Here is a 14,706-nt window from a genome sequence, read left to right on the forward strand (position 1 = left end):
AAGAACGAATGTAATATCAGCAAAACATTTGAGCGAACCGGCGATTCGAAACATTTGAATCGATTTTCTGGCCAGTGCATGCTACGATTTGGATTGGTTTGGGGTTCGCGGGCCGATGCACTTGTATCTCAAACATTTTCATTCGAGAGATACACATACACACATGTAAAGGTGCACACACACACACGCTATGTGCGGTATATATTTATGGCCATCTGGTCAACCACGTCGCTCTCTCCGTCTCTCTGCATTATGCATGATCTCAGAGAGCACTTTCAGAGAGAAGAGAGTGTGTGAATCTGCGTTTTAGAAACTTGTAGACATTTCCCCCATTTAACCCAACTGGTCTGGGACGGTGAGTGCATGTGTGTGTGTGTGTGTGCATGTGTAGACTATATTTTACAAACAGTACATATGACAGCGAGGGGTCATGTGGTCTGGTATATGACTGATACTCCTCTCTTCCTAATCCCAGATTACAGCTAATGTCCCCCTCAATCATTGACAATCTACACTACATGACCAAAGGTATGCAGACACCTGCTTGTCGAAAATCTCATTCCAAAATCATGGGGATTGATATGGTGTTGGTCCCCACTTTGCTGCAATAACAGCCTCCACTCTTCTGGGAAGGCGTTCCACTAGATGTTGGAACATTTGCTGCGGGCTCTTTGTGGACGGGGATATTGTCATGCTGAAACAGGAAAGGGCCTTCCTCAAACTGTTGCCACAAAGTTGGAAGCACAGAATCGTCTAGAATGTCATTGTATGCTGTAGCGTTAAGATTTCCCTTCACTGGAACTAAAGGGCCTAGCCCGAACAATGAAAAACAGCTCCAGACCATTATTCCTCCTCCACCAAACTTTACAGTGGGCACTATACATTTGGGCAGGTAGCCTTCTCCTGGCATCCGCCAAACCCAGATTTGTCTGTCGGACTGCGTGATGGTGAAGAGTGATTCTTCCCTCCAGAGAACGCATTTCCACAGCTCCAGAGTCCAGTGGCAGCGAGCTTTACACAACTCCAGCCGACGGTTGGCATTGCGCATGGTGATCGTAGGATTGTGTGTGGCTGCTCGGCCATGGAAACCCATTTCATGAAGCTCCCAACAAACAGGTCTTGCTTCCAGAGGCAGTTTGGAACCCGGGAAATGAGTGTTGCAAACGAGGACAGACAAGTTAAATAACATATTAATCCAAGAAAATTGAAGGAGAAAGGGAGAGAGAATGAGGGGGCCCGAAAGAGTCGGAGGCAAACAGCGAGAGATGGAGCAAGAGAAATATACAATTATTCGAAGAATGGAAGCCCCACAGCAATCAGAACCCTCTAGAGTTTATCATCTAATTCCCTCTTTATCACCTGGTTAGTGTCTGTCCATCAGAGACTGTGATCGGATTTACCCAGGAGGGGATAGAGAGAGCAGAGAGAGGCCATGGCCAGACCCCACGCAGCCATGGAGAATTGTGTTATCTCTGGACCAAATACAAATGTTCTGTTCCCAACTCTCTTGCCTCTGCTCTCCTATGGGGAGGAAAGGAGAGGAGAAAAGAGTAAAGACAACGGGGGAGAGAGGAAAAGGGAGAAGAAATTGATGAGGCTGAGGGAAGCATGCTGTTCCCAGGCAATTAGTCTGTGTAATTAGGCTGTAGTGAAGGAAACCATGGTTGGCCTGGGTAGATTAACTACTGAATTCTGGTACAGAGGCAAAGTCTACAGGTCTCATAGGGATTGGGCCACCACACAGCACCCTCTGACAGGACTGGATGGAGATGTCTCGCTTTTTTGGAGACTCGACTAACACACGTAGACTCTAAACACATGCACACGCAGCTGCAGCCTGTGTGTAGTGATCCATGGCCTATAGTAACAGCAGTGGCATGGCTGTCTCTCTCTGTTAGACTGAGCTAATGTCACCCCAGCAAAGAACCAGCCACCTAAAATACACAACCCTCCAGTAAAGAAGGAACTACAACACACACACACACACAAACACACACACACACACACACACACACAACCTGATCTGCATCTTGAAAAAGGTGCATATGGAAAGAGAGAGGGAGAGAGAGAGAGAGAGAGAGAGAGGAAAATATGATGACATGAGCAGGGTAGTGCAGTCCCGAATGGCTCATCCTTTCCTAGCAGTTGATATTCTGTAGGGTTAAACCATACCACCTCCATATCCCCGAGTCACAACAGAAATGTGGGTGATCAGGGGTTAATCTAGCCAGTTGATGGTGAGGACTGCTGCCGTATCAACGTCACACACACAGAGACAGAGAGACAGAGAGAGAAAACGCGATGAGCTACCTTAACACACCACACAATCAGTAAGGTACATGTAATAACGAAAGGGATGAATTGTGGACAGTGTGTTATTAAAATGTTATGGTGACGATATTTCTGCTCTATTTTTAAAAGTCGCTCCAAGTCACGTTTTGGTACGGACACGTTGCCAAGCACTTGCTCGGAACACACTCAAATGCGCACACGCACGCACACACAAACACGCTTGCGTCTCGTTCCCCCCACTGCACAGCCTTACATGGCATTCAAGGGATCGCTCTCTCCACGGAGGCATTTCTGCAGCGTTGCTAAGCAGACCCATAATTCACAAACAAACCAAAACATCCACCCCCTGCTATCCTGAGAGTCAGTTTGCCTTGCTAGCCTGCCTGGACACTGGCAGAGTCAAATGCCAAGACACTTTTACATTCACGGAGGCAGCCTCCCCTTTCATAAGCATGCATTCAAGGAATCACATCACTTCCCTGAAGGGGCAACACATCAATGCAGAACCACCCACCCACAGATACTTCCTATTACACAGTGAAAACAGCAGAGCAAACACACATACCTTTGTGGAATAGAGCTAGGGAGAGCGAGAGGAGGAGGTGTGGGATAAAGGGAGTGATAGAGAGAGACAGACAGCAGAGCGAGGAGGGATGGAGGCAAAGGGAGAAAGAGAGGAAAACCGGAGTGACAGAAGACGAGAACGACGAAGCAGTGTCTCACGCTCTCTAACCTGAGTGTCAATACCACCGTCTGTCGCTGGAGCGCGCCTGGTTTTGGGGCGCCCCTGGTGGTGTCCCGAGCCCCCCTGGGGGCCCACCGTGAGAACGTGTCTGTCAGAGGGCTTGAGGGGCACGGGCAGTGGTAGGGGCAGGGTGAGGGGTCGCGAGGGCACCTGTGGAATGGGCAGAGCGCTGTGCACCGGCTTGGGCAGTCCCGACTTCATCTTAGAGGCCAGCAGAATGGCAGGCATCTTCCTCTGGGGCACCAAATAGTCTCAGACACACACACACGGTAATGTCCGACCACACTCAAGCAGTTAAGCCGACGCTGTCCTCCCAGTAAGCAAACAGTCTTACCAGCTGGAATAAAAGAGTGGGATAATGGGACACAGTCAATGTGTTGGGAAGTGTCCGTGTGGTCTTTCTGAATCCTGACGCTCCTATCTATAAGAGGAGGGATCAGTGGAGTCTCTATCCGACAGTGGGAGCAATAGTCCAGGTCCAGCTCCCTCCCTAAGATCCCACCTGTTCCCTGCTCTGGTTTATTAGGAATACCGGTATTCCCAGTCTCTTATTGGGAATTCCCTGTACTCTGACGGAGGAGCTGGCAGTGTTCCATTTCCCCGGATTCAGTGAGTATTCGTATTCTCTTCCTGGTTTAGAGGAGTTAATTATCTCCTCCGGATGAGAGACGGAAAAACTCTTTGCTTCCCTCGAGGAAATGAGGAGGAAGAAGGGAACGAGGGAAAGGAAGAAGAAAAGAAAAAAACGAGAGAACAGCAACGGAGGACCACTCGCGTCGGCGACCGCTCTGCCTGTGACTGCACTCTCTCTATTCCTCCTCCTCTCTATCTCCCTCCCCAGTATTGGCCTTGTAGCAGGTGTGGCTTAGGGATAGTGGAGGACAGACATGTTTGGATGACAGCCTTAGGCATTCTCTCTCTCTACCTCTCTCTCTCTCTCGTCTCCACTGCCACCCTCCTTCTTCATTCTCCCTCCCTCCCTCCTCCCAGTTTTGTAAGACTGGATGAGAGGACTAGAGTGAGAGTTGTAGCCACTGTAGACGCCTGCAATGCACCCCATACAGTCATACACACTGTGCAGACCAAGACCAACTGCTGAGATACACATTGTTACACAAAAAAGTTTGTGTGTGTGTAAATAGCTCTGAGTGTGTGTGTGTGTAAATAGCTCTGAGTGTGTGCGTGCGTGCGTGCGTGCGTGTCCCCACAAGAATAGAAACAAACAAACATTTGACCAACTGGACATGTTGTTAGTCCCCACAAGGTCAAAGCGCTTTTTCTAGGAGGTTTAGGGTTAGAATTAAGTTTAGTATTAGGAGCTAGGGTTTGCTTTAGGGTTAGGGAAAATAATATTTTGAATGGGAATGAATTGTGTCCCCCCACAAAGTTAATTGTTCAAGACTGTGTGTGTGTGTGTGTTCGAGACTGTCGGGCTCTGGGCCACTCATGTGTTAGATTTCTTCTAGGAAAGGATGAGCCATTCGGGACTGCACTACCCTGCGCATGTCATCTCTCCATCTCTCCACCTCTCTCTCTCTCTCTGTGCCCTTTTGTATTCCAAATGACACTGGCACAGTTAAAAGCAGGATCAAACATGATGTTGTCTGTGGCACGTAGCATGTAACACAAAGCGACACTAGATGCTTTCTCAGGTCTCGGATTCTTATGGATCTGTGCCCAGTGAGAGGAGACTAGACCACGAATAGAGATAGGCCCTAATGTACTAACAATCTTACTCTATATCAGGCTACAGAGCTTATGCAAATGATAGAGGATTAATCTTCTCTGGAGCTAAAGTTCAGTGTGAAGGGATAACAGCAACAGCAGAGCCGTAGCCTAAACGCATTAAAAGACACTCTCTAATCACAAGGCAAAGGGAGAGAATGAAAAGTGAATGCAGATTTGGGCGATGACATCATTGGGTCATTTTTGGAGAGGTGAGGCAGTACCCCCCACCCCCTTGGTATATTAATGATACATCCTATTAGCACAATCCTAAATCATGGAAACGTTCCCTCATATCTGATTATGAGTGTGTGTGTGTGTGTGTGTCTAGATCTATCTCTATGGTCAAAGCGTTGCAAAAATGTGGTTCCTTGCTGCAACAAGCAAGATGTTGTAGATGTCTTCGGTTGCCTAGGCAACGTCCCCTCCCTGCAGCAGCACCAGCTGATGCAGTCAGGAGCGGAGGTCATTTGTTGTTGTTGCTGCTATTTGAATGGATATTACGTTGACCGCAGCCAGTTGGCTGACCAAAAACCCATCATTCAAAATTCCATGACCGTGACAGCCCAAGCGTGTGTGACGCTGACAATGTAAGGTGTGCCGTTAAAGAAAGTGTCACCATAACAACGGAATGTTCCACTATTCCATGATTTCCCCACGACTCCTAGCAACCAACATGTGTCACAGCCAAGCTCTGGAAAAACTCTCCGGAGAAAATGAGAGAAGAAGAAAGAAAATAAAAAACCACTGTCTTTATGTGATTTCATCTTTGAAGTTAGCTGGATGACAGTCCAGTGCATTCTAATAAAACATTCTGATAATACATCAAGCCTACTGTAAAATGGGTTATTTCCAATGTAATAACGAACACCCCTTGGTACAGCCATAGAGAGACAATGACACCAATGTGAATATATTTACTATGTATCTATTTACCTCACTATTCATATAGCCTACAATTGTGTGTGTGGGAAGATAAAAGGCGGGGTATTTGTTGAGTTAAACCAGTGTGTTGGCTTACATTAAACCCTTTTCCAAACATGGACTTCTCTGATGATTCGCTCAACTGAAAAGTGCAAGCCATCTTCTCGAAAGAAGACACACACACACACACACACTTCCATATTGTTTTCCTAATCCGAGTGGCCAGGGCAGAGTGTGTGGGTATTTGGCCGACCTTTTTAATCGTAGCAAGTGTGTGTGTGTGTGTGTGTGTGTGTGTGTGTGTGTGTGTGTGTGTGTGTGTGTGTGCGCCCGCGTGATACTCTCCATCTGTCCTGGGTTGGTGAGTGAATAGATCGGTTGGGCTGGGTCGAGCTGTAGATTCACCAGCGCCACAGTAAAAATGTCAAGCATGGCTCTGTCTCTGGGTGTCGCACTGAACATACAGTGGGGAGAACAAGTATTTGATACACTGCCGATTTTGCAGGTTTTCCTACTTACAAAGCATGTAGAGGTCTGTAATTTTTATCATAGGTACATTTCAACTGTGAGAGACGGAATCAAAAAATCCAGAAAATCACATTGTATGATTTTTAAGTAATTCATTTGCATTTTATTGCATGACATAAGTATTTGATACATCAGAAAAGCAAAAAAAGTAAGTAGGAAAACCTGCAAAATCGGCAGTGTATCAAATACTTGTTCTCCCCACTGTAGCTCACTGTCACGACACACAGCCATATCACATCCCCACAGCGAAGGTCTCGGATTCTTTTGAGATAATAAGGAAGAAAAAAAATAGACATTTGATTGTTCACTCGCACTTAGAGGGAGATGACCTAGAAAATCACAGGCCACAGAGAAAACAGGCCACTAAAGGAAAGTGTGTGTATCGGTCTGGATATAGCTGTGTGTGTGTGTGTGTGTGTGTGTGTGTGTGTGTGTGAAAATATATCTGAGTGTGTGTGTGTGGGGCTAGACAGAGAGCAATGGGGAGTCCAGTCCCTTCCTGTCACATGTCGCCTATGAAGGTCATCACTCTGGGGTGTGTTTTCTCTTTCCAAACAAGCCCCCAACCCCGGGCACACACACACAAACCACACGGCGGCATAAACACAGACAACACTCCCAGCAGCACCTAAACAACACATCACCTCCAATAACCACAAGGAGGCCAAGCGGGGGACATAGGACTCCCCGCTGTGTGTGTGTGTGTGTGTGTGTGTGTGTGTGTGTGTAACTGTTTTCTTATGTGGAAAAGGTAAAAAACGGAATGTCCACTTGCAGAGAGAGAGACTGCTCCATATTAGGTGTTAATGAAACTGGCATGATTGATAAGGACTGCATTACCTCATCTAATATCCACATGCAAACACGCACACACACATGAACACACACACACACACTTTCTAATTACACTATCCTTTCAAAAGTGCATTAATTGAAATAAAAAGGGGGGGGGGCACTGTTCTCCTGAGAATGATAATGAAGAACCTATTAGCCACAAAATACACCATCTAGCCAGTAACCGCAGCCCGTAAGCTAGAATAGCTATAAGCCTATTACCCTCAACCAATGTCACAGTCAGTCATTCCATTTGTCTTTGTGAGACAGAATGAGACAGAACAAAAATGTGATTGAAAATGAGGAAATTAGGTAGAAAGAGAGAGAGAGGTGGAAAGAGACGAGAGAGAGAAAGAGGAGAGAAGGCATGAGGGATAGAAAATACCGTAGAGAAGGGTGATAGAGCGGCAGCCTAACGAAGGTAAACATTCTATTCTCTACCAGCACAGATGCATCCTTCAAAGGACCTCAGAAAGACGGTCCCCTGTCACATATTAGAGCAATACCACAAGGGAATACATACACTCACACACACTGAGCTAATTATAGAAACCATGCATTCACACACTGCTGTTTACGACAGAACTGTCAAGAATATGAAAGAATAAACCTGGTTTACTAGGTAGTTTGGAAGAATGGCGTACTGATGTGTGTGCATGTGAGTGTGCCTCCGTGTATCAGTGGAACTGAGGTGAGACCACAACCCTGCTGTGAGGTGAAACCTGCTTAAGCTCCTCCCGGGGTCAGCCACGCACACATAGACACACAAATACATAGAAGTGTACACACACACATTACATGTTAGTCATTTAGTAGACGCTCTTATCCAGAGCGACTTACACAAGCAATTAGGGTTAAGTGCCTTGCTCAAGGGCTCATCAACAGATTTTTCACCTAGTCGGCTCAGGGATTCGAACCAGCGTCCTTTCGGCACCCCCATCATGGCAGACGGATGTGTGTGTGAGAGCCACTGCAGAGAGATGAGAGCGACCCCACTCTGTGGATGGCAGTGCTGACCCAAAGCCGTCTCACATCGAATCAAAGGCATGGCGTTATCAAGAGCATTCACAGGAGAGGACACACACACACACACACACACAGACACACACACACACACACACACACACACACACACACACACACACACACACACACACACACACACACACACACACACACACACACACACACACACACACACACACAGGTTGTCAATTAAATGCTTGTAGGGTAGCTTTCATCATCATCCTCAGATTTCAGCTTCAGGAGGAAATGGATGCAGATAGAATGTTTCCAATACACCAGGAACGTGAGGAACGAACAATGTTTCAATAACCAAATCAACGTGGTCTCTTTGGTAGGACAGCAACGGCTAGAGAGAGTGGGGAAAGCAAGAGGATCAACATTCCACTCGAGAGTGTGCTTCTTTTCCCTAAGGCACTGCATCTCAGTGCTAGAGGCGTTACTACAGACCCTGGTTCGATTCCCGGCTGTATCACAACCGGCCAGTGATTGGGAGTCCCATAGGGCGGCGCACAATTGGCCCAGCGCCGTCCCGGGTTTGGGCCGGCGTAGGAAGTCATGGTAAGTAAGAATTTGTTCTTAACTGACTTGCCTAGTTAAGTCAACAACAAACAAAAGTGTGGTAAAAGTGTGGTAATTGTCATACAGATTATATACTTTCAGGAGAAAAGGAAAGGAAACCTTATTAAACCCTCGCCCAGTGAGCCAACTCCCCTTTAGCTGAAGTCATTCAGGTGAGAGATCTAATCACATTTATGACCCGCTCACACCCGCCAGGTGCCAACCCTCAGAGACGTACTGCCAACTAAAGCCCACCCAAACCCTCCATTATAGCCTCCTGTTTTATAGCTCTTACTCATAGCTTCCATTCGTCAGGTAATAGTGCTTGCATGGTGATGTATTACCGATTAAACGCTTTTATGACCTGGGAAATAAACGCCACGGGAACTGTTTGCACACCTGTTTGGCATGCCGTGCGAATATAATGCCTGGTTATGCATTATTGTGACGTTTACCTAATGTGTAAAGCACTATGGGAGAAGGGGTTGAATAGACACATCCTTTATGGTGGGACGTAAGAGGTACAAATGAAACGGAAGCAAAAGGGCAGACGACACACACAGACACACACACACACACACACACACACACACACACACACACACATACACACACACACAACGCACACACACAACACACAGGCACACACACACACACACACACCAGTTAACCAGAAAGGAAATCTTCTGAGGCATTGTTATTAGCCTCATTTCCTGCCCTGGGTCTTTGATGCCAGCTCTGTACTAGCGAACGCTGCTTGATCAAATGTATTAAAGCCATAAAGTTTGAACGCAGGGCTCTGAGAATGATCAATTTCAAACAGTTTGGGATGAATGAAATCGAAAAAAACACACTGAATCGCAGCCACAAAACGGAACAACAATTAAAGCGTCAGATTTGGCCCCACGCTCGCCAGGATGGTTCTACTCAGCCCACTCCGCCAGTCAAACCCAGGAAGAGTTCGTATTCAAACTAGAGCAATAGCCTCCCCAGACACTTGAAAGGTTTACGTTGTTGTTGGCCTTTTTTTATGAAAGTAATGAATCAAATGAAAGATTGGTTTGAGTTTAAATGGGTATAAGGTTGAGTGAGAATGTGTGCGCGTGCATCTTGTTCTAACGGGGACCCCACAGTGCGTCCAAACGTGTCCTGGCTCCCAGCTCTAATAGAGAATCACTAGTGAGAAAACAGAGGCCTTTCCTGTGAACATCAGGGTTGCCAGATTGGCAAGAACCCATCCAAAACAAAGGGACAAAAAAACAAGCGGAAATCCACCCCGCCAAGACCAAAACACAATTCAGGTCAATGGCAGAAACCATTCTCTAATTCTTGCCTCAACTCTGCACAGGCCAATCTGGCAACCGTGAAGTTGGTTTTAGCCGATAGGTTGCCAGGAATACAGTCATGGAAGGGGGGGAGAATACAACCTTGTGGATGAATGTTTCATCCTGTTATCACACTCCTAGAGAGCACTCATTGGCACTATTCTCTTAGTCTTTCAACCCGAAAGACCATAGAGTATTTCAAATAATCCAGTTTTAAACTATCCTATGATAAAGTTGGAGGAGAAGGCTCCCATGGTTGCCAGGTGTACGCTCAAAGCTTAAAGATTAGCTACCACTGTGTCCTCGTCTCGTAGAACCACAGATCACAACAACAAAAACCATCCAGGCCCCATAACAATCTCCTCCCAGCTCAAACTAACTAACTAACTGACTGACTAACTAAATAACTGAACAGAACTTACTCTCAGTCTCTCTGCACCAGATGCATCAGCCAGTGAAACGACAGTAGCCCAACTGATCGCTTAGCAGCAAGCCTGTGATCAGATTACGAGTGCTCAGTCAGTCTAGCAATCCCTTAAAGAGCTTAGGGAGGCGGACGGGCAGCCGTGGCAGGAGTCTTAACGCTACGGTGGGTCAGTAAGTCAGTTCTCGCCCCCTTTCCGCACGCTTGTCTTAGGACTAATCCTGTTCCGTGGAGAGAGTGGTGTGTGTGTGTGTGTCATCCGTAGCTCGCACCACCACTGCAGCCCAAGTTCAGTGTAAGGAAGAGGAGAAAGACAAATGACAAGTGTGTTTATGTGTAGAGAGGGCAAAGGGATGAGTCTCGGGGGCGATAGGGTACAAGACGAGTCACTAGCACCGCACACACACGCTCCAGGGGCTGCGATGTCATCCGAATGCTCACGCTTTTATGTCGGAATTTCTAACATTACGCTCGTCTTCCATTTACATTCACATTTTTACAGGCAAACATGATTCATTCATGTTTATCACAATACGTATTTACATTTGTGGGATAATACCAAACATTTCAATGTTTGGAATGTCCCCGGTTTCAGCAATAGGCGAAAAAGACAGTCCCGTCACCCCCAACACGGGTGGCGGTGACGGGTGACTCGTTCCACTACACTTCCGACTGTCACGCCCGTATGGCACTGACGACGCTCACGGGAGGCTGAGGAGAGAGACGGAAAGAGGAAGAGCGAGAGGGACGGAGGGAGAAAGAAAAATGAGAGAGGGAGAGGTAGAGAAAAAGAAAGAACGAGAGAGACACAGGTGACATAGGAAAGGCACCCATTTTTAAAAAACCGCCACAAAATTACCCTGTAAGACTGCAGGGAGGCAAACGCCCCAGATAAACAGAGAGAAAGAGACAGTGGACTGAGGGATGCTATACAGCAGTGTGTGTGTGGTGGAGGGGGGGGGGGGGGGTGGATTGTGCTGTTTGTGCTGGGAGCCACAGAAGCCCTGCAGCATCCTCTGGAAGCCTCAACCGTGTCAGATCACATCAGTGTCCTTGCCAGCATCCAAGCACATACACACACATAAACGCACGCATACAAACATAAACACACACCCACACAGATGCACGCATGTGGACACAAACACACACAGCCACTGAGGCGGCAGCAAAGCCTGTGTCCCCCCGGGAGACAGAGAGGGTTAAGGCTGCTTTACCGAGAGCCAATCTCCTTAAGAAAGTCTTCATAATACGATGGCACATACACACACTCCTTGAACCCAAACTCAGCCCCCCTCCTGTCCCTCCTTAACCCCCACCCCGTGGGCCCAATCACACAGCTACAGCTTACCATGAAAACTCAATTCCCCCTACTGCTCCCCATCCCTCCCCTTCCTCCGGATCCTAACGCCCCTGTATCACCGGTGAACATGGACATGAGGGAGGTGAGCAGGTTTTACGGCTGGATAGTCAGCGAGGCGGTGTGGGTGACGTTAGGGAAGTTCGCTGTCTCTCCTCTCCACGCTCTCCTCCTCTCTTGTCTCTCCTTCAATGTCACACATGACCCAGTTCAACTCTCTCACTCTCCTCTCCGGGCTCTTTCTAGTAGTCCACCAGGCAGAGCGGAAGCAAGGGGTAGTGTAACGTTTGTTGTGGAGCATGACGTATTGGAGCACTGTATTGGAGGGGCCATGGTGGCTCTGACAGACAGACTCCCTCTGGGGTACAGAAGAGATATATGAGAGAGGACAATAGTATACTGAGAGAGAGAGAGAGAGAGAGAGAGAGAGAGAGAGAGAGAGAGAGAGAGAAAGTAGACTTCCACAATCTACCCAACAGTAGAGAACTATAAGACCTATGCTGAAGCCACTCTCATTAATTCTCACTAAACTTTCAAATGTCATCAACTCTCACTAAATAAGTTGAGGAAGCAAAGCCAGTGAAAAGGAAGGGTGATATTAGCCTGGCTGCCAAATCAACGTTTACTGAACAACAGGCTGGAAAACATTAGTTTCTCTCTCTCTTCCTGTTTCCTCTCTGTCTTCCTATCCCCCCCGTTGAGCACTTGGAGGATAATTGGTTTCTTAGGATAAATGGAAAGTATTCCTATTGAGAATGGAGAAAAGGGGGAGTTGTAGATTTTGCTCCAACGTTTGGACGGCGACTTACCGCCCTGAAGACTTTTAGTGCAACGGACATGAATTAAAATGGCAAAAGAGGATTAAAACAATTTAAAGTCAGGGAAATTGAGAGCTGATTGGAACTGAAAAGGTTGAATATGCAACAAATGGGGGGGGAAATATCTCCATTTTAGTTCGCTATGGCCAACTCATTGACTGTGCTCACACTTCCAAATCAATTGGTCAGTTGATCTTGTGATGGTTAACATCTGAGCTGGGCAGATATAATCCCTACCAAGCTGCCATTACTTTTAAGGGAGGCTTGCAAAAACAGGGCTGGTTATGAGAATCGTAAGTCAGAAGGACCCACGTGCTAGCTAGCCTTAACCCCCATTTACCTCAACTGACGGTTTACACCACACAATCTCAATTCACCCAAATGGGCAGGAGCCTACGGGGAGAACGATAACAGGTCTATTGGGTCGTAAAGTAAGTTAGGCTGTCTCCGTAAACCCCTTGCTGTGGGACTCCAGTCAGTCAGTCAGTCAGTCAGACACACCGCCAGGATATTACTGCAGCCTGGAGGACCACCATCGTCCCTCTTCATTAGCCCTGACTCCGAGTTAGGGTCACACCATAACCACCGTCACCTCTGGATCTGCTGAGCGGGGCAGAGGTATAGTTGCAGAGAGGTCGAAGTGGAGAGGTAGCGGAGATGGATAGGGAAAGAGAGAAAATGGGGCAGGGGGACAAGGGATTTGTGAACTTGCTCGCCTCCAATCCAGTGTGCTCTAGGGGATGGTTGGTGATGCTTGGATAAGCGGGAACCAATCAATGAGAAGTCTCAAAGAACGTATGAGTCCGAGAGCATCGGACAAAAGATCACAGCAAATCACATACTGCTCTCTAGCAAGAAGGGAAGATTACTCTGAGTTCAACATCTCTGGGAAGGATAGATCTGCTGCCGGTCACAGTAGTCCAATTAAGTGTGTTTGTTTGTGTGTGTGTGTGTGTGTGTGTGCATGTTTCCGTACTACCACGCGTGTGTGTGTGCTCCCGACAGTGTGTGTGTGTGTTTTGGACTCTCCACAGGGAAAGGAGGACAGTGCAGATTACGAGGACGGCGGCTCCATATGGGTCTAAGCAGGTCTGATGCCCAGCTCTGGAATCCATCCCAGACTGTCCTGGCTCGAACCCAAGACAAGATCTCTTCAGCTGGCAATGTTCTGCTGGTTCTCCCCGGCTGCCTCAAGTTCTACTCACAACAGAGTGGGGACACCGAGGTAGGGAGATCCACAGAGGGTAAAGAGTTCAGCGCTAAAGCTTTCAAAAGACTGAACACTGTTTTTAATCTGCGCTGCCTCTCACAGAGTATCGACTGGTGTCCAGGGATTCGACAAACTGGCATCAAGCCAGAAGCCGGAGTCAAACATGGCTCTTCCTTTGACGTTAATTGAGGTTTACTAGTGGAGTCTGTGGTTATGTTGAGACTTCCTTAAAACCACAAAATTGAAATGTCTCCTGTTGATGTCATTACTTACTTACTTTGTCAACGTCTCAAAATGTTGGATAAATACCCTTTGTGTAACCTGGTTTCAGATTATGATGCTGTTTCGTTCCTAGGTTTATTCATTGCAGTGGCGAACCATGCAGAGTCAATCTGCGAGTTGGATACTTGTCCTGCGCCCGACTTCCCTTGATCCTATGTTGATTACAGTTGAATACTGGACCTCTTTTCTCCGTTCCGCCGCGCAACCTGGCCTGTGACTCTCTCCAAACCTGACTTAATCATTACAACAGATCTTTGATTCAGAAATGTTGAGGAAATTGAATTAGGGCGACCTGGATAAAAAAATCTGCATGAAATCAGACGCGCTCGTCAATACAGATGTCACCGGGCTCACAGCTGGTTGTCACGGTAATCTGCAAAGTATAAATCATGGCGCCTGATAAGATTTCCGCCATTAAATCAAATCAACACAGCTCTCTGTCCCCTGAGCTCACACTCTCTCTCTGTAGACATCAAGACAATTTCATTAATCACGGCAAACACAGTTTGTCAGTTTCACTACTCAAAATAGCATCTTGTGTCTACAGGAAATTAATCCTAATTTTCTCGTAGGAGGTACTGGCATTCTGACGCGGTTGAGTTGGTGTGTGTGACTGAGTGTGGCGTCATGCATTCTGATTCCATCCACCAACTGTCTC

General features: G+C 47.2%; 1 protein-coding gene across 12 annotated transcripts in view; it reads right to left on the bottom strand.

Moving 5' to 3' along the window:
* The window catches only part of nav2a (neuron navigator 2a), a 310,069-nt gene that overhangs the window by 128,586 nt on the left and 166,777 nt on the right, over positions 1-14,706 (bottom strand). For 7 of the 12 annotated variants that reach the window (XM_036963585.1, XM_036963584.1, XM_036963580.1 and 4 more), the window contains exon 1: positions 3,026-3,822. The exons of 2 other annotated variants lie outside the window; for them this stretch is intronic. In XM_036963585.1, coding sequence (XP_036819480.1) covers positions 3,026-3,265 — 240 coding nt within the window. In that variant the 5' untranslated portion in view covers positions 3,266-3,822. Of the gene's footprint in view, positions 1-3,025; positions 3,824-14,706 lie in introns of those variants that run through there. 3 more of the 12 variants (XM_036963587.1, XM_036963582.1, XM_036963579.1) reach the window with 1 other exon arrangement.

The sequence above is a fragment of the Oncorhynchus mykiss genome, chromosome 26 (assembly GCF_013265735.2).
Source record: "Oncorhynchus mykiss isolate Arlee chromosome 26, USDA_OmykA_1.1, whole genome shotgun sequence".
Lineage (NCBI taxonomy): Eukaryota > Metazoa > Chordata > Actinopteri > Salmoniformes > Salmonidae > Oncorhynchus > Oncorhynchus mykiss.